Source organism: Chionomys nivalis, chromosome 6 (genome assembly GCF_950005125.1).
Source record: "Chionomys nivalis chromosome 6, mChiNiv1.1, whole genome shotgun sequence".
NCBI classification, from domain to species: Eukaryota; Metazoa; Chordata; class Mammalia; order Rodentia; family Cricetidae; genus Chionomys; species Chionomys nivalis.
The window spans coordinates 66,882,720-66,901,970 of record NC_080091.1 but is presented as its reverse complement, the minus strand read 5'-3'; the positions used below and the strand labels follow the sequence as shown (position 1 = coordinate 66,901,970).

At 44.0% G+C, this 19,251-nt stretch overlaps 1 protein-coding gene across 1 annotated transcript in view; it reads right to left on the bottom strand.

The window, feature by feature from the left end:
- The window catches only part of Fam114a1 (family with sequence similarity 114 member A1), a 69,702-nt gene that overhangs the window by 29,062 nt on the left and 21,389 nt on the right, over positions 1-19,251 (bottom strand). Inside the window, exons 3-6 of the mRNA XM_057771916.1 lie at positions 15,498-15,585; positions 4,380-4,493; positions 4,142-4,251; positions 968-1,102 (exon numbers count right to left, since the gene is read on the bottom strand). Of these exons, the coding sequence (XP_057627899.1) occupies positions 968-1,102; positions 4,142-4,251; positions 4,380-4,493; positions 15,498-15,585 (447 nt within the window). The remainder of the gene's footprint in view (positions 1-967; positions 1,103-4,141; positions 4,252-4,379; positions 4,494-15,497; positions 15,586-19,251) is intronic.

Below are 19,251 nucleotides of genomic sequence, written 5' to 3'. Positions count from 1 at the left end.
GATCCACAGGCTGAAAGGCTTCCCTGTCCTAGGTCCTCCCTCCACCGCTCTCTTTTCACCAGAGTAGCCACAGTGATCCCTTCTGAGCCCAGGTCAGTTCCCGTCACCCTCCTCCCCCAGCTCACTGACAGCCCTGCAGGTGCTCTCCACGAGGCGCCAACATCTGCAGCCATCGCACCCTGCTCTCGTCTTTGACACCTCCCATTGTGACTCACTCTCTCAATTGTAGCGTCTTCACTGGCCTTTGTGGGTGCTGAGGACCACACTTCCCTGCACAGTGCAACCTTTTAAATGTAGCTAGTCTGCAGCTGTGACCAAAAAAATTATGGTAGTTTGGGAAAGGAACTCAGGCCCCCTCTTCATTTTACAACAAAAATAGCTAGGATTTGCCAGATTTTAGACTCAAGTTTTACTGCTCCAATATCATCATCATCTTACCTGGAACAGAAGTTGTACACGTATGTACACATGTGTGTCTTATCAGGTTCTGGGCTAGCTCATGTAACTGTCACAACATAGTTATCAGGAAGTATTGCTGTCACCTCGTAGCACAGGGGATAAACTGAGGCACAGAGCTGGAAAGCATGGAAAAATCTTCAACAGATTACTAAATAAATAAGTATGCAAGTGTGATTAATATACTGCCTTTTGGTGAGAGAGAGAGAGAGAGCGTGTGCACGCGTGTGCGCATGCACATATGTTTCATCTATATGCACAGCAACATGCATACTCCTATATCCAAATGCGCATTTATCACAATGTCTGTGTTTACTGACATCGTGCACAAGGGACCATTAACAGCGCTTGCTCCCCACGGGGATTTCAGAGGAGTGTGTCAGAAACTCAGCTTTCTCTCTACTTATTGTGCCACTTAAGTTTGAACGCGTGCTTTGACTTTATTGGCTGAAAGGAGAAAATCGAGAGAGGATCTAGATAGAGGATCTAGATAGAGGATCTCTAGTCCAACCTGAGACAAGGAAACGGTTCTCTCCATCAGCGTCTTGGTGCGCTTAAACCCTGGGTCGCTTTCTGCGAGGACATTCATGGTTTTCTTTCCAATGAATTCTAGAGCATCCAGACCTCCGCTTAAGACGCTTTTGCCCTGCAAATGAGAAAACCACGTGAGACTAGGTTTTCCTACAGCTTGCTGTTTTGCAATGGCCCGCAGTTCCCATGTACCCGTCACTCTCTTCAAATATTACAATCAATAGAAAACCACAAGTTTTTCACACCATGAGACTGAACATCTATATAAATCCTGCTTTGTTTTTCTCGAAAAAAGCATGTGTTCTATAATTGTGGTATTATTAAAAAATGGTGTTGAGGGGGGGAGGGAAACAGTACACGTTAGGGATTTGTGTCAGTAGCTCTGGGCATATCAATAGATATGTATCCAAGACAAAAAAATTAACAGATGACCCAATTGCCTTGTTCATTTGAAAGAATTTTAGCATAAGTAATGGTATTATTTGGGGTGGGTTATTAAAATGTCAAGTACTCAGGCTGATTTAGATGATTTTTTAATCCAGGGCCCTGAAGCAGCAGCCCCTCAGGCTGTTTCGGATGGTTCTTGCGTACTTTTGGAAACCGGCGAACACCAAATATAATTAGTACATTAATGAAGGAAGACAGCTTGCCTTCCGTGAACCTCCAGCTGTAGAAGTTGTTCTGTTAGCCAGGTATCAGTCTGGAAAATCCCTTTGCCAGACACTGTCTTCCTCTTAGCGGAAATTAAAACAGCCGAGGCGCGCACACACTGCTCAAATGAACAGAATCACTTACTTTGAAGCCTCCAGACAGGACTGCAGCAAGACAACATGAATTACAACCTGCAAACACCTGCATTTTCCTCACCTTACACGAAAATGCCAGATTTTATTTTTATATCATCTACATGTGCTTTTCAATCACCATAATTACATTTCCATTTCCGGCATTTAGAATTTGTTTTCAAATCCAGGACCAAATCGATACTTATACGATGGAACAGATTTGTAAGCAGACACTTTGAAGGATGCTAGGGGTTCAGTATAAAGGCCCCCCCCCCCCCCCACTGGCTCATGAACATCCTTGGTCCTCATCTACCAGTGTTATTTGAGGAAGTTCTAGAAGCTTCAGGAGGTGGAGCCTCATTGGAGGAAGTAGGCCAGTGTGTGTGGGGTGTGCCTTAAAGGTTATATTTGGGCTTCAGTCCTTCCTCTTTCTCTGCATCCCGGCTGCCAGAAGGCAAAGAGCCCCCTGTGTTCTTACTCCCACTCCTGCAATGTCCTGTCCAAGCACGTGGGGCCAAGCAGCAGTGACGAAAGCATCTCAAACCACAAGCAAAATAAACCTTCTTCCCTGTCTTATTTCTGCTAGTCGTTCTGTGCCAGCGACGATAAAAGCAGCTAATACAGAGGACGGTGGCTCCTCAGCGGCTCGTACTTTCTCACGCTTTGCTCTACGTGGCCCCCAACAGCCTGCCACAACAGGTCACAGAGAATAAAGTGAGAACAGGAAGCACAGGTGCATTGCTGGACAAGGGCGAGCTTGCATATGGGCTGGGGACTGTGAGAAGGGGGCTGTGCGGGTTCAGGAGGATACCGGAAGGGAGCTGAGGATGTGGATGGTGCACTCAAGAATGAATCGATTGCTCAGGACTGGCAAGATGGCTCCGTCGGTAAAGGCAATTGTACTGTGAGAACCCGAGGACTGAGTTCCATGCCCAGAAGCCACATAAAGCAGAAGGAGAGAACTGACCCCATAAAGCTCTCATGTTCATAAGAGCATCACAGTTCAGGTGCCCCTACCCCATCAGATGCACACACAATAACAAATTTAATTTTAAAAAGGGGGTGTGATGACAAGCCATGAGTTCATGTTTTTATGCCAGAGTTACCAAATGAGCTTCCTCCACTCCCATGGGCACCCTTGAGCGGCTCTGCCATGGGACTTCTCAAACATTCTTGATACGCCTCCTTCTTCCTGCCCAGCCGAGGGCTCTCGAGATGCAAGTACCGGACAGTCATTTTCTTTACTCCTGGCATACTTTCCCTCTAACAACTGTGTGAGATAATGTCCCCTGCTCGTCTACAGTCCCCTTCTCTCCCATAGTGCATTGCACTCCACTGTTGAGCTGACTTCATATGACACAATCTGGCGTCAGCTCTTGGCTCCTGTTGCGCATGGAGGACAATCACCTCTCTTCAAAGTCACAAACAGATAAGTGATTAAAAAGGACATGAGCGGCCGGGCGGTGGTGGCGCACGCCTTTAATCCCAGCACTTGGGAGGCAGAGGCAGGCGTATCTCTGTGAGTTCGAGACCAGCCTGGTCTACAAGAGTTAGTTCCAGGACAGGCTCCAAAACCACAGAGAAACCCTGTCTCTAAAAACCAAATAAATAAATAAATAAATAAATAAATAAATAAATAAATATAAAAAGGACATGAGCCAAATTTTAGAAAATCTAGTTAGTTTGTTCTAGATAGTAGAGTGAGTCTTTTCTTCCTGGCCCTGAGGACCAGCTAGCTCCCCCATCTCACTTGGGGTGCCTCGGCTTCCTTTCAGCACTATCAGTGTTTTGTTGCCGATAGGAGAGCAAGCTTCCTTCAGGGGTGAGAATGGTTATGTATCAGTCGTTTTAAAAATCAACTTACATAAAGATGAATAAATAAACAGGAAGGGCAGGACTTGCAGGGATACATTAGGGTTCTGCAAGGAAGGGCAGAGTAGGGGCTGCAGGAGTATGGCAGGGCGGGTCTCTGGGCTATTCCTCCTGACTTGTTACGAGTCCTTTGTATGTAGACGATTTCATAATTTTAAGAAAACTGAGACATGATCCAGGAAGAACAGCTGTCCCGGCTCTGAGTTCCTTCCCCCACCCAGATGTTGCCCTTGCGGCTGCTGGGAAGGACACTGTTAAATCAGATTGGGGGGAAAATGTCTCTTCTAAATCACTCTCTTCTTTCAAACACGGGCTGTATTTCATCTTGCCCTTATTATTTCAGATCCAAGGTTATACCTACTCTGTAGCAAAACAGCATAACAAACTGTAATCCAAAGTCATGAGCAAGGCTGCCTTTTCTCTGATGTATCTGGGTCACGAGATGGAGCGATCAAAAGAAATGAGCCACTAGGGAAAAGGACCGGCTCGGGACTCACAGTGTTTTGAACCGCGTTGGTGAGGGCTGACAGCATGCCCCTCGACCCTGCTGCCCCTGGCGGAGGAGAAGTGTGGGGGCCTCTGGCAGGGTCCTGATCTGGAGTCACATCTGTCACAGCAAGAGAGAAGACCCCTGTTAGAATCCGTTTTGCTGATCTGAGCTTGGGCTTTTTTTCCCACTGTGCAGTTGTGCACACAGCATAATAAAATCCCCTGAACACTAGGTGAACCACTCACTTTCAGAGAGTCCGTTGTTGACATCAGTTGGGACCCCTTCAGGAGACCTGGAATTGGCACTGTGGATTCGTAGGGTTGCCCCAGCCTTTTCTTTGACTGCTGTTAATCCATGACCTGTTGGGAAATAAATATATAGTTCACAGATACATTAGAAGCCCACATGGTCTATAACCCCTGGGCTGGTCTCACAAAACCACACAAACCCATCTGGCCTTGGGGGTGTCCACCCTGAATAAAACAAAATACTCAGCAGCAGGGTATTTAGATTCCTTGGGTTAGGGCCCAAAGATGAGCTCAGCTTTATCAAGGCTGAGGGACCATAAAGAAACCACCCTCCTTTTGTATCCAGACCCATTTGCTTTCTGCCTCTCACATGGCTGTCTTTCACACTAAGATTCCAACTTCAAGCCAGTGTTTTTGAATGGCATGGCTGTCTCATCTTCCTCATACTTTTCCAAGTGTCTTATGACTGAGACACAATTTGTTTTCATTGTTGCTTGTTTTTTGAGGTCCTAGCACGTCGCAGGTGCTCAGTTAACCCTGGCTGAATTGAAGTCAGATGAGCTTCAATACATTTCTATGTGTGAACCTCGACATGGTGGCACACGTCTATGATTCCAACACTCAGGAGGTGGAGGCAGAAGGATGCAAGCTTGAGGTTAGCCTGGTCTACAAAGCATTATAGGTCAGTGTGAGCTACGTAGCAAGCTCCTGTCTTAAAGCAAAACAAAACAAAATAAAACCCCCAAATCAAAACAAACAAACAAACAAACAAAACCCACTGCATTTTCTTAAAAGTGCACCATGAAGAATCTTGGACTGATCTGAAGGCTCTAAATTAAAAAAGGTCAGTCAGTGGGAAAATCAGGAAGCAAACAGCACAAACCAAACTGAAGGTCACTGGTTTTACTCCACTGGGCAGGTAACACCTGTATCCCCAAGAAGGGGCAGTCCTTTATTTCCAAGCCACTGACTTACTAAGTCCTTGATGAATACAGAGCAGACCTTCTCATCCACTGAGCAAAAATCAACCCTTGACTTGGTAGGAAACAGTCTTTTCCCCATTTCATCCAAAGACAGCCTGACATCCTCCACTAAGATGAGCCGCTGCCTTTCTGTATTCCCAGACAGGAAGAAGCAACCAAAACATGTGTGGTCCTCATGGCTATCGGAGTTCTAGAAGAAAATGCAGCCTGTGCTATCTCCATCCGGGTGCCTGCCACCTGCCTTGGCATGCAAGAAGAAAGGAAGGACGTCTCCAGGGACCTTGGGTTGTTTCAAACACAACCTAGGGGCAAAGTGCCAAATCAGAACTAAGCAGAACCAGTCAAAATCACAAAGCACTGTCCAAATGACTGTTCACCCATCTCCAGAGTTAGAGGAAGACACAGATGAATCCGGAGAGTAGTATTTTGGGCCTGACGTCAATGCTTACAACCCGTGTTAAAATCTGGAGGTGGAGGCATGAGTTTGTAGTCTCAGAACGAGGGAGGCAGAGAGAGACAGGTGGATCCCTGGGGCCTGATGGCCAGACATTCTGATTGAATCCGTAAGTTGCAGGCCAAGTGAACCATGCTGTTCCCAAGGGCAAGGTGGACAGCATCCCGAGGAATGGCTTTTGAGGCTAACTCTGGCCCCTGCATATCCTACACATGCACGCCCACACACGAACACATCCTACACACAAAATGTTATTTTATCAATTAGAATCTGATTTATCAAAGCAACCTCAACACAAGGCAATGGTATTTGTTGGTTCCAGCGAAAATCGTTAGTCATCATGGATTACCTACAACCCCTGAAAACCTAGGAAACATGATTTACAACCTCAATTACAATAGAAATATGTGCCTACACTCATGCAGATAATTAAACACAGCTCAAACTCATTACTGAGTGACTTGAAAAAACAAACTGCAAAACCCACGACTTAATTATAAGCTTTCAATCTGGCTTGAATTATTTCTTTCTAGCCTCCAATGAATTCCAAACATTTCAATAGAATTTCATCAAAATTTCAGCAAAGACTTAAGTCACTGACTTCAGATTCTTTAAGGTCTTTTTCTTAAAAAACAAAACAAGACAAATAACAACAACAACGAAAAGACTGCACAGGCAAATCTCCAGCCAGGATACATAGCTATAGATCTCTGAGAGCACCAATCAGAGTAAGTGAGCTTTGGGGGCTGGGGGTGAGGGTGGGGGCACAGCCTGCTCTGGAGCTCAGGAAGCCTTACATCATCATCACCCTTTGACCTTCTGCATCCCTGGCAGGTTAGGATCCTGTCTGTTCCTCTGTAGGAAGAACAGCCTATCCTCATCTCAGAGCACGAAGGACTATCAGTTTGTAGTTCCAGTACTTGGAAGGCAGAGGTAGGAGGATCAGGAGTTCAAGACCAGCCTCCACGATCTAACAAGTGCAAGGCCTACCTGGGCTACACAAGACACTGTCTCAACACTAACCAACAAAAGGGGGAGAAAGCCTCACAAATGACCGCCTATGAGTGTGCATGAACTGTCTCTAGAAAAATCCCTTTGTTTTAGGACTGAAACAGTTTTTATGTGCATGTAAGCAAGATGTAATTTAATTGAACAGAGATAACAAGAAGCTGCTGTTCTCTGATTAACAGTTCTAATTGTCTGTATGTGAGTAAAAGAAAATATTTTCTGAATTCTACTAGAAATTCAAAGTTAAGTTTTACGTTTCCCCAAAAGCTGTAGTTTTTTAAAAATAGGTAGAGATCGCCACGCCCTATTTAGCCAAGTCACTTCTAAAGCTTGACTTAGTGTGACATCTAGTGCCCAGAAGAAGGAAATCATAACAGAGCCACTGGCATTTTGATGACTCCATTTCCAGAGACAGTGGCTGGATTCTACCAGCAAGAGAAAGACAACACACGTATGCGACACTATTTAGCGTAGTTTGTAGATTAACTTCACGCTGCCACAGATCCTAACTATCCTAAAACACAGAAGGCCCCAGAATCCCAAGGCTTTGAGGCTGGGGCTGGGACTGGGGCTGGTTTTTGTGCTGCAGTAGAAGGTGAGCACTGGAAATCAAAACAAACAACCAAAGCAAAACCAGAGAAACAACAAATCCAAATCAAAACACCACGACTGCAAGACCGGCGTAGGACAGCATCACTTAGAAGCACTCAGCCATCAGCTGGTACTTAGGTCACCTGTACTGACTCTCTAAAGACAAGCAGTCTGCACCAAAGTCAGCCTAGGACCACCGCTTTACTCTTAGCAATACATTCTAAAATTAAGCTATGTCTACAATATGCTTGTGGAAAGTCAGAGCTGATTTTCATGATATCGCTCTGAAGTTATCAATATTATTAATTTTTTGGTCATTTTTCTGTATTTTTAACATTTCCTCCCTTTGGTTTCTATGTGGAATGACAAATATTTTTATTGCAGTTTGTGAATTTTCCCACAGGCATGAATGGCAGATGATTAAGTCCTCCTAGACTATGACACAATTTGTCTGTGAGTGACACAGATGCCTTTAAGAGGGAGGGTCCGGGCTGGAGAGATGGCTCAGTGGTTAAGAGCACTGGCTGCTCTTCCAGAGGACCTGAGTTCATTTCCCAACAACCGCATGATGGCTCACAACCATCTATAATGAGATCTGGTGCCCTCTTCTGGCCTGCAGAGAGAACACTACACATGATAAATAATCTTAACAAATAAATAAATGAATAAAATGAGGGAGAGTCCCCTGAAAAGAACTGTTGGCTGAGAAATGCTTGATTTCACATATACATTGAGACGGTTGCTTTTTTACAATAAACCACAAGACAAGAAGGAATCATGTAGAGGAGACAGACACCCATCCGTGTGCTAAATGTTTCCAGTCGGCCCCGTGGCCCGTGGCTACACATACGTGATTCCTTCTGCAGGTAACTATGAGGTGGAAAGTGGGAAGGGGTCTTAAGCTTTCTCAAGTTCCCTGTTCGCTCTTTTTCAAATAAAGAACCTAGGTGTCACAAAGAGCACCTGCAAGGTGTAGCACTGCGTCACGGTGTCTTACCACGACAGGTTAGAGGCACTCAAGACTGAGTCTCACAGCCTGCAAGCACAGTTCAGTGTTCACTCCAAGAAAGCACCACCTTCCAAATGTTTCTATTCTGTTTTCTTTCCTGCCAACTCTGAAGACTCACACCCTGTACTTCGGTCGCCTTGTGAGCTTCACTTGTGTTTCTAGCGCTGTTGGCAGCCATATGGGAAGGACTGTGTTCTGCTGCCTCTCCACAAACGAATTACCCTGGGGGTAACAAGAGGCTTTGAGTGGAAATCAATCGTAGTTGAATGTGGTTACTTTCTTTCTTTTCTGTCTGGAGGCAATTTATAAACCTTCAAGAGCTTCTCTGTGGCTATGAGCCCTCTGCCTTCTAATAACTTTCTTTGCCTCACAATGATAAACTGCTCATGAGACAAAGACCTGGGATTGGCCTTGTTTTTGAATGTCATGGAAGGTACCCCTCAACACCAAATTAGCAACTCAGGCAGGAACCTATAACTTAAAAAAAAAATGTGTTTTTCTATTTCTAAATATTTTTTTTGTTTTTTTATTTTGGTTTTTTTTTTTTTTTTTTTTTTTGGTTTTTCAAGACAGGGTTTCTCTGTGGTTTTGGAGCCTGTCCTGGAACTAGCTCTTGTAGACCAGGCTGGTCTCTAACTCACAGAGATCCGCCTGCCTCTGCCTCCCAAGTGCTGGGATTATTTTTATCTTTTTTTTTTTTTTTTACAATTTTACATATGTACATTTTGCGTACTTACTGACTAACCTCACCTCCTATGTCCTACCTCTCCTTACCCATTCATATCTCTCTCTTTCTCTGCACATGCGTGCGCGCGTGCACACACAGACACACACACTCGTGCATTTGTATGTGTTCCACTGAGATTAATGAGAGCTGCCATGACTTTGGAGAAATCTGTCGGAGCTTGGAGCATCAGCAGCATTGGAACCCATAACTTCACAGAATCCCTGTTCACAGATGGTCCCGCTCCAACCCCCACTCCGGCAATGACTTTTCCATTGTCTTTTGAGAATCCAAGTCCCGACCACTGCTTTCTGGTTCCAGCCTTGAGACCCCTAACACCATCTCCTCTCATGCTGTTTAGTTCTGTGTAAGGTCTGCAAAGAAATTCATCTATGTTTAAAGTATACTGGTTTTAGGGTAGTTCAAGACACACAAATCAATCAATGCAAACACAGTACATAAACAGATTCAAGGACAGAAAAAAAACAGTATATATTGCTGTTACTTGGGATTTATGATGTTAGTGCTGATTATCAACTTTACTGGATTAAGAAACACCTAGACAAAAAGTGGATGTCTTTGGATATGCCTTTGATGGTGTTTTCCAGAGAGGATTGATGATTAATCCCTTGATGAATTTACAGAATAACATTGCTGGGAGGTGATGAAAAGGGCTTATGAGAAAATGAGTCTCATGGAGTGTGTCCTTGGAACTCTAGCCAGTCTGTCTCCCACCTGAGTTCCCCCTTGTCCTGCCTCCTGTCTTCTATGAGGTGAGGGAGAGAACTTCCTCTGAAACAGGCTCCTGTCACCATGGTGACACCTCATCCTGGATGCAGAAACACTGAGGCCAGTGACCACAGACTGCACCTCTGAAGCCCTGAGCCAATGCGCGGTTCCTCCCTTTAAGTTACCCTCAGGTATTTGGCCACAGTGACGCAAAGGTCACTACTACAGGCCATTGCTGTTGAGTACATTGCAGAGCTACACTAGCTATGCTATGCATTGACTGGAAGTCTATAAAATATGCCTTGAGAGCAATCCAGGAAGGATACCCAGTGACATTTCTTCTGAGGTCACGGGGGCAGTGACAGTGAGTGGTGATGGACAATGCTAGTATCAGCTCCGCTAAAGTTTGTCCAAAGACACCAAGTAGTCAATACCTGGACCTGGACTCTTGACCCAAGGGGACTGTAAGACAGTAAGTGTAGACTGATTTTAAGTCTCCAAAATTTTTGTGGTAGTGTTGTTGTTTATTTGTTTTGTTTTGTTTTGAGACAGGGTTTCTCTGTGTAGCCCTGGCTGTCCTGGAATACATATTCACAGAGATCCTCCTGCCTCTGAGTGCTGGGATTAGAGGGGTGTGCCATCATCATCACCCACCTCTGGTAGGTATATTAAACTCCATTCGAGTTTAGGGAGATCTGTAAATGTGACTGCATGAAAGCATAGCTTGACCACACGAGAGCGAGATGGTTAGTGACAGCTGGATCAGCTCTAGAGTCACCTAGGAGACAATCCTCCAGGCATACCTTTCCTGTATCACTGAGGCTAAACTAGTCTCTGAGTGTATCTTGTTAAGTTAATTAAGGGAGGACCTGCCCATTGTTGTAGGGCCATATATTTTTTTTTTATTTATTTATTAAAGATTTCTGCCTTTTCCCCGCCACCACCTCCCATTTCCCTCCCCCTCCCCCATCAAGTCCCCCTCCCTCATCATCCCTAAGAGTAATCCGGGTTCCCTGCCCTGTGGGAAGTCCAAGGACCACCCACCTCCATCCAGGTGTAGTAAGGTGAGCATCCAAACTGCCTAGTCTTTCACAAAGCCAGTACGTGCAGTAGGATCAAAAACCCATTGCCATTGTTCTTGAGTTCTCAGTAGACCTCTTTGTCCGCTATGTTCAGCGAGTCCGGTTTTATCCCATGCTTTTTCAGACCCAGGCCAGCTGGCCTTGGTGAGTTCCTGATAGAACATCCCCATTGTCTCAGTGTGTGGGTGCACCCCTCGCGGTCCTGAGTTCCTTGCTCGTGCTCTGTCTCCTGCTCTTGATTTGGACCTTGAGATTTCAGTCCGGTGCTCCAATGTGGGTCTTTGTCTCTGTCTCCTTTCATCGTGCAGGGCCATATATTATACAGGCCCATATGCCTACATTGTACGGCAGCCAGACTCTCAGGCCATAGTTTGCACCTGGCCTCACAGAAGGCAGTCACTTAGCCTTTCCAGACAAACCTAACAAAGGGTCAGGATATGCTAATGCTGTTCTGCTCCTTCTTTGTAATTTGAAGGATGCAATTCAGCCTACGTGACAGAGCTGGCATACAGAGCAGGAAGATAGGAAGATGTGACAGAGGAGGCATAGATAGGTGTGGATGTGACCTTAGACCTTTGCCCTGTTACCTAGGAAACAGAATACTAGTGAATTTCTCCCTTGGTTTACGTTTTGGTATAAAATCTGTTTGGAGAGTAAACGCAAGTGAATTTTCAGGATGTGAACTCAGGATTTCATGAGGGATCTCTGAAAATCTCCCTACCGAAAAAGCCATGTGAATTGTGTCTTTGACCCCACACCTCCCCTCTGGTCCAGAGAAATAATTTATGGTCCAGGCTGGCACTGAACCTCGACACATTCTGGGTGGCTCCATTCTCTGGGGTGTGATCCTGGACTGTATAAGAATGAGAAAATTGGCCAGCAGGATGGCTATACAGGTCAAAGTTCTTCCCACTAAGTCTGATGACCTGAGTTCAATCTCCAGGACCAACACGGTGGAAGGAGAGCTGCCTCCTGCAGGCTGTCTTCTGATCTCCATGCGTGGACTGTGCTGCCCCGCAACAATAATAACAAATACAATGTAATAAAATGTTTAGAAAGAAAAAAGAAAAAGTGGACCAAATACAAGCATTAATCATTTTCTGCTTCCTGGCCACGGCCAGAATATGACAAGTCATCTCGAGCTCCCGCAGTCATGTCTTCCCTGCCGTGATGGACTGTACCCTAGAACTGTGAGAAACCCTTCTCCTTAAGTTGCTTTTGTCAAGATGTTGTGCAACAGCAATAGGGAAAAAAACTAGGGGTGACAGTGGGAATGGGGTGACAGCGACTGGCACAATGATGATGTTGGTCCATGGGCAGGACCATAAGCTCTAGGCTCTGTTGGGTCAACTGTTATGCTGGGGGCAACCAGCAGGGCCTTTAAGTGGCTGTGAAGGCAGCAACATCCTGTAGTTATCATCTTCATGGTGCCTCAGGTAGAGGGACTTCAAAAGTAACACCAAGCCCAAGTGAAGGTTGCGATGGGAGATTCTGCCAACAGGCCTAAAGGACAGAGTGCGATGCACACAGAGTCGCAGCCTGCCTTCCCTGCACAGGCAGCACCACATCTACTGGTTACACCTGAAGCAGGTAACAGAAGCCAGATGCTCTGGAGTATAGTCCACCAGAAGCAAGGTACGCACCTGCCAAGGCCAGATGACATAAAGAGAATGCTGGGATGTTGCACCAACAGGAAAGCAACCTGTCAGTGCTGAGAAGCCCCCCACAAAAGTTCAGGGAAGTCCAGATCCAGTGAATAGGTGAACCACTGATGGGTGAGACATAATGGAGAACTCACTGGGGTGTTGGGGAGTATCTGCAGGAGGGCACTTCAAGGTGTGCTCAGAAAGGACCCACGACCATTCGTTCCCACAGGGACGATGATTTCTTTGTGCACTGCAGACTGTGTATTTACAGTTTAAAGAGAAAACGCATTGAACCTTCTGTTGTGGAATATTTGTTTAACCATGTAAAGATGTATCACATTTGTTTAATTATGTAAAGATGTGGTACTGTTTTACCTTGCCTGCCTAAGGCATCCGATTGGTCTAATAAAAGGCTGAATGGTCAATAGTAAGGAAGGAGGTATAGGTGTAACTTCCAGGCAAGGGAAATAAGTAGGAAGAGGAATTTAGGCTTGAGAAAGAAAGAAAGAAAGAAAGAAAGAGAGAGAGAGAGAGAGAGAGAGAGAGAGAGAAAGAAAGAAAGAAAGAAAGAAAGAAAGAAAGAAAGAAAGAAAGAAAAGGAGATGCCAGGGAGAAACCAGGGTCCAATCAACCAGACATGGAGGAATCAGAAAAGTAGGACATACAGAATAAAAGAAAGATAAAAAGCCCTGAAGCAAAACAGGTTAAATTAAGTTAAAAAGAATGAGTGGGACAAGCCCAAGCTAAGGCCTAGCATTCACAATTAACAATAAGTCTCTAAATGCAGACCTTGGCCAGGCCTGTGGGCTTAAGGCTTGACTTTCACAGACCAAGGAGGGGGCAGAGCAACCTGCCAGAGTTTCTCGGTGGAGGGCCTATCTGTTACTTAACAGCTTAAGGTTTGGCTCATATGCTCAGAGAACACTATGGGTGCACAATGAAAGAGGTCCAGACTGAAAAAAAATCTTTAAACAGGTTACAGTGTGAAGAGGTACTTAAGAAAGAAAAGAAAATATATATAGACCGTCACAGAAAAAGTAAATAGTTTAAAAACAATTAGGTAAAGTCTTTAAAGAAAGAGTAAAATAGTATAAAAATAATAAGCCATGTAAAGATGGGAGATACACAGGGAGTCTGGATCCTGTATGGTGCTTTGTTGACTTTGAATTTTTTGAATGCTGCTGGGTGAACCACAGCTGCTAAGGGACAATGGATTGTAAAAGGAAATGCTGAATTAAACCAGCCGAGATACTTTAGGGATGCCTTAACTTTAAAATGGAATTCAGAAAGTGTATTGTGTTGGGGAAAGATTATGTTTTTATTTCCACAGGAAATGAGAGGCTGTGGATTCCTTCAAAATTAATAGAGATCAGATTTGACTGAGGGAGACACCCTGAAAAATCCTGGCTACAGACATAAAGAAATAAACCTAGAAAACCTAAACAGGTAACATATATGCTGATCCCTTGACATGGGAACAGCTCTGAGGCTGGATGAGACATGGTAAATCTTGCTGGTTACACAGTCCTCATGACTTACTATTACATGGCATCTTTTCATATAGCACGGGCAGAAGTTTGGTTATACAGTTCTGTTGTAAAATATTATTTTAAGATCTGTTATATTTGTGCACGCTGTGGAACATTTGTTTTAATGATGCAAAGATGTGTTGCCTTCTTTTATGTTGCATTTAACTCGAGAATCTGTGTTACTTTGCCTGTATGAAACACCTGTTGCTGGTCTAACAAAGAGCTGAATGGCCAATAGCAAGGCAGGAGAAAGGATAGGCGGGGCTTAGGGTGTTGTGTCCACGCAATTCATTTAAAAATGTAGTATAAAGTTCTAGTTCTTGAAAACTATTATTACAGAATGCTTAGGATAATTTAAGAATGCAGGTTGGTAGTAGTCATCTATAACAATCAAACACGTTACATATGTTTCCAAAGTTAAACAGATGCATTTTAGATAGATAGGTGATTTTCAAATGCTTCAGAGACCTACAGAATATGGCATTAAGATGTTTAATAACCTAAGACTTAGTGCGACATTGCTCCTGACAGCACCAATCTACTTCATAGAAGGATGATGGGTACTGAAGAACCTCCATATGGAGTTTGCGTTCATTTTGGGTTAGTAATACAAGTTAGGATAGAAGTAAATTAGGTACACAACTTTGGATTCACCAAAATAGGATAGAGTATTTTCTATGAATTTTCCAAATGCAAATGGACTAGATATTACAAATGTAATTCTTACTTGATAATTGTTCTTATTGTATATAGTTGTACTATGTTGAAGCTAAAAAATTCATTTTCCTTTTTATTTAGACAAAAAGGGAAAAATGTTGCTTAATATTTTTTTTAACTATGCAAAGAGAAGAAGAGAGTTGTTCAGCTAAATGCATTCAAGGGATGGCAAGGCCCTCTCTCAAACAAACAGAACACAGAAGTGACATAAAAACAAACAAATGGAAACTATTAGAGTTGGATGATAAAACACATAGCTATAAGTAAGCTGGGTGTGGTGGTGCATACATGTAATTCCAGCATTCAGGAGGCTGACACAGGAGAATCACAAGTTCAAGGTCAGCCTAGACTATACAATAAGACTCAATCTTCAAAAAACCTGTATGTGTATCTGTATTTATGTATACGCATGTGTGTACATATGCATTTATCTATATCTTAAATATATACTTTTAGGGATAATAATAATAGTGGTTTAAAACCACATTATGTGGTTTCCAAATCCCACCCCAAACAATACTGACGTGAACACTGAAAATGGATTTCTCATGGCAAATGTTAAACTTCACCAATATATGCTATGTCACCATCTCTGTCCCATCAAGCTTCTGAACTCTGTTCTGGTGCAACACCCATCACTTACCTACTGTGGCTGATGCAGATGAGAGCAGAGATTTCCCCCAGGATCCCCAGCCTGCCCATCCTCCTGCCTGTGGCGGAGAGTCCACAGCCTGCAGAAATAAACATTAGCAGCAGGTCAGATATTCACTTTGTCCCTGAATGGAAAAACATTCATTCAGAGATGTAGAGAAGATTTCAGAACAAAACAACACCAAGTTAACCATATCTCCTGGGCATATAGTTTATATGGGTCATAAAAGAGTATCTTGAGCCACATTGCAGTATGTACTTTGGAACCAAACGTAGTAATGGAAGTGTTGGCTCCTGTGGACTTGGCCCACTGTGAGAAGGGAGCTGTACTCCTCCCCTTCCATGAAAGACAGGGACAAGGTCTGGTAGGGCTGAGGGGTGGGGTTAGGGGAGTGGAGGGGGCAAGGAAATGTAACACATTAGAATACAAAAGTGATGGAAAATATTTAAAATGATCCTGATTTAGCCCATACTTATACAGAGCTAAATACGTGTATCTTTCAAGACAGTTAACTTCCAGACATGTGGAGTGGGGATGGGAATGGTAGTGTGGTTGGTGAGTGGCGGTGCCCAACACCACTAAGTGTCCAATAGGGGCATCAACTAGCCTGGAGGGGTGTGGTGGTGACAGAAAGCTTTATGGAATATATTTTTTAAAAAATATTTATTTATTTATTATGTATACAATATTCTGTCTGTGTGTATGCCTGCAGGGCAGAAGAGGGCACCAGACCCCATTACAGATGGTTGTGAGCCACCATGTGGTTGCTGGGAATTGAACTCAGGACCTTTGGAAGAGCAGGCAATGCTCTTAACCTCTGAGCCACCCCTCCAGCCCCTTTATGGGATATTTGAATTCAAGCTGTGGGTTTCGCTCAAATGACCCTTGCCACTCAGCTCTCACCAGCAAGGGTGAAACTCTTCCTGGCCGATGCAGTCGAATTCTGTCTCCCTGGAGACTGTGGTTTAGTGTGAGTTGTTTGTTTAAACACAATGTGAAAACTCAGGCAGTGTGGGCCACCCTAGTCTATTCGCTGAGCCAGTGAAGTGAAAGCAGGCCGTGCAGGATGGAGCTGCACCCAGGCTTCTTTTCTGAGATACTTTCCTGAAGCATCTCAGCTCTGTGATTTCTAGTTTTGGGACCGGCCTCATTCCCAGTTTTGTGTTCTGGAAGATTCCCTCAGTTTGGCTTCCCTTCCTTCCTTCCCTCTTGATCTCTCTTTTTGTCTCCCTCCCTTTCTTTCTTGTTCTGGTCACTAATCCACCCCCAGAGTCAAGCAGAGTGCTTTGGTATTTGTTGGATAAATGGCCGACATTCATCCATTTTCTCTCTCAGGTCTGCAGGAGATTCTGTTAATCGCGTCAAGTGAGTCCAACGCATTTAGCGGAAGCACAGCTTCCTCTTACTGTTCACAAACATCATAGAAAGCAAAGGAAGAATAAATACATTGACCAAGTATTCTAGCTTTTTAAGTAGGAACGAAGGGAAGGAGGCCTATATAATCCATAGATTCTGTAGCTCTGAGGCTGGCCGTCAGTCATCCCAGTTCCCTTTTCCCTGTTGCCTCTTACTCTTGCAGATAAAGGCGGTATCATGCCCAGTTTTTCACCAAAATGTGTATAAATAAGGAAATGTTGGCTTTTGTGATAAATTTGCAGTTATGGCCATTGGCAACTCTTTCTCTTCCTTGGGCCCTGAATGTCGATATGATGCTTAACCGTGAAGCAGTCACTTTTGCTGCTTCACGGAAAGGTCAGGGAAGCAGCAACCCTGGTCCTGATGCTGACGGGCACTATGCCAACACCAGGAGCTGCTTGTCTGTATCTTTCCTTTTATGGGAGAAAAATACATTGCTGCTCTGTAAACCTCTATGTGTTGGATTTTAGTTATTTATATCTTGATGCATTCCTAACTGATTTATTCAATAAACACCAAACAGCATCCATCCAGCAGAGACATGAGAAATGAAAAGCCCATAGACTTGAATTGCTTAAGCTCAAGTCTAGGTTCTGCCGTTCTGGACAATGAGTTTCTAAGGTTCCTCTAAACCCTCATTCATTCATTAAAAAATGACATAAAAAGACAGAAGAGAGCTTTCAGAATGGGGCAGGGGATATACTCAGTGCTACTATAGACTTTTATGAAATTGTACACAGAAGATACTTAGTGAAATTTATATATATATCAGAACCAGTAACTCCACAGGTTTTGTGAAGATTAAAAGAATCATTTCATATAAAGTTTTGAGTGGAATCCCTGTCATATAAACAGTCTGTGGGTGTTAGATAGTAACAACACGGAACGTCAGCCTTAAGGCTACGATGTACAAAGGTTGGCAAGCTGGCCGTCAGTTTTTCCCTCTGTCTGGAAACAGAGGGTGAGGGGAACACTCATGACTCATGACGGTCTGCAACTCGTTTGTGGTGCCTGCATTGATCACCTCGCCTGGCAACTGAATCCAGTGGCAATTTTGTGCCGTCAGGAATACAGGTGTTAGCTGATGACTAACATCACCATTCATATGGCCAATCACTGCCCATGACTAGGAAGGACAATACACGCAGGGGTGACAGCTTCTGACTGAAATCTATACAATATTTAATATGCCCTGACAGTTGGTAATTGACTAGCAAATGGAAAAGAAATGTCAAATGACTCTAGAATGTTTTGCCGTGTAATAAGCAATACTTCAACTGCTTTATTAAAGTCCTTGACATTGAGCTGGGGTGTCTAGACAAGTTGTAAGGAATATTTGTAATCAACAGAAAAATCCTCAAGTGGCTAGCTGTACACAGTTAACAAAAATTACAAACTAAAGATTAACTGTGAATTATATATCTCATCATAAACATTGTCTCCACTAACTGGTCATTATGGCACACACTTAGAAGCCTATAAAATTGCAACATAGGACCGCTGAGATGGCTCAGTGGGTAAAAGCACTTGCCACACACGCTTGATGTCCTGAGTTCAAGCCCTGGTAAGGGCAGAAGGAAAGAACCTTCTCCACAAAGTTCTCTGACCTCTACATGTGTGCTATGGTAACACGTGCAAACACACACATACACAGCCAACTAAAAGTAAAATAATCAGAGTGGGTGAGCTTGCACCCCACATTATTAAATGTTGTCATAAAGCCTTTTGTTCCTCATCCTTTGCCTATGTATCTCCCACCTGCTACAACAGAGACCATCACGGCCTAACGCAGACATCATCCTATGAGAACTCTACATTTTTTTCTCCTTCTCACGGAGTCAGAAGAATGAGTTTGGATAGTAGGAGCAAATCAGGCTTAGATCTAACAAGGACATCTAAAACCTCATTGGAAGGGCTGGAGTGAGAATCAGCTGATGGCTCAGCTGTTAAGAGCGCACACCTTTAATCCCAGCACTCAGAAGCAGAGGCAGGCAGATTTCTGTGAGTTTGAGGCCAGCCTGGTCTACAAAGAGAGTTCCAGAACAGCAAGAAGAGCTGGAGAGATGGCTCAGTGGTTAAGGGCACTGATTGCTCTTTCAGAAGACCTGGGTTTAATTCCCAGCACTCACATAATGCTTCACAACCATCTATAACTCAGTCTCAGGGGATCCAATCCCCTCTTCTGAAATCTGCAGGCACCAGCCATGCATGAGATGCACAGACATATGTGTAGACAAAAACACCCATATATACAAAATAAGTAAATAAAATTTATATCAAAAATAAAACCTAGTTGGTCCTTTGAACAATGGCAACCGTTGTGTGGTAC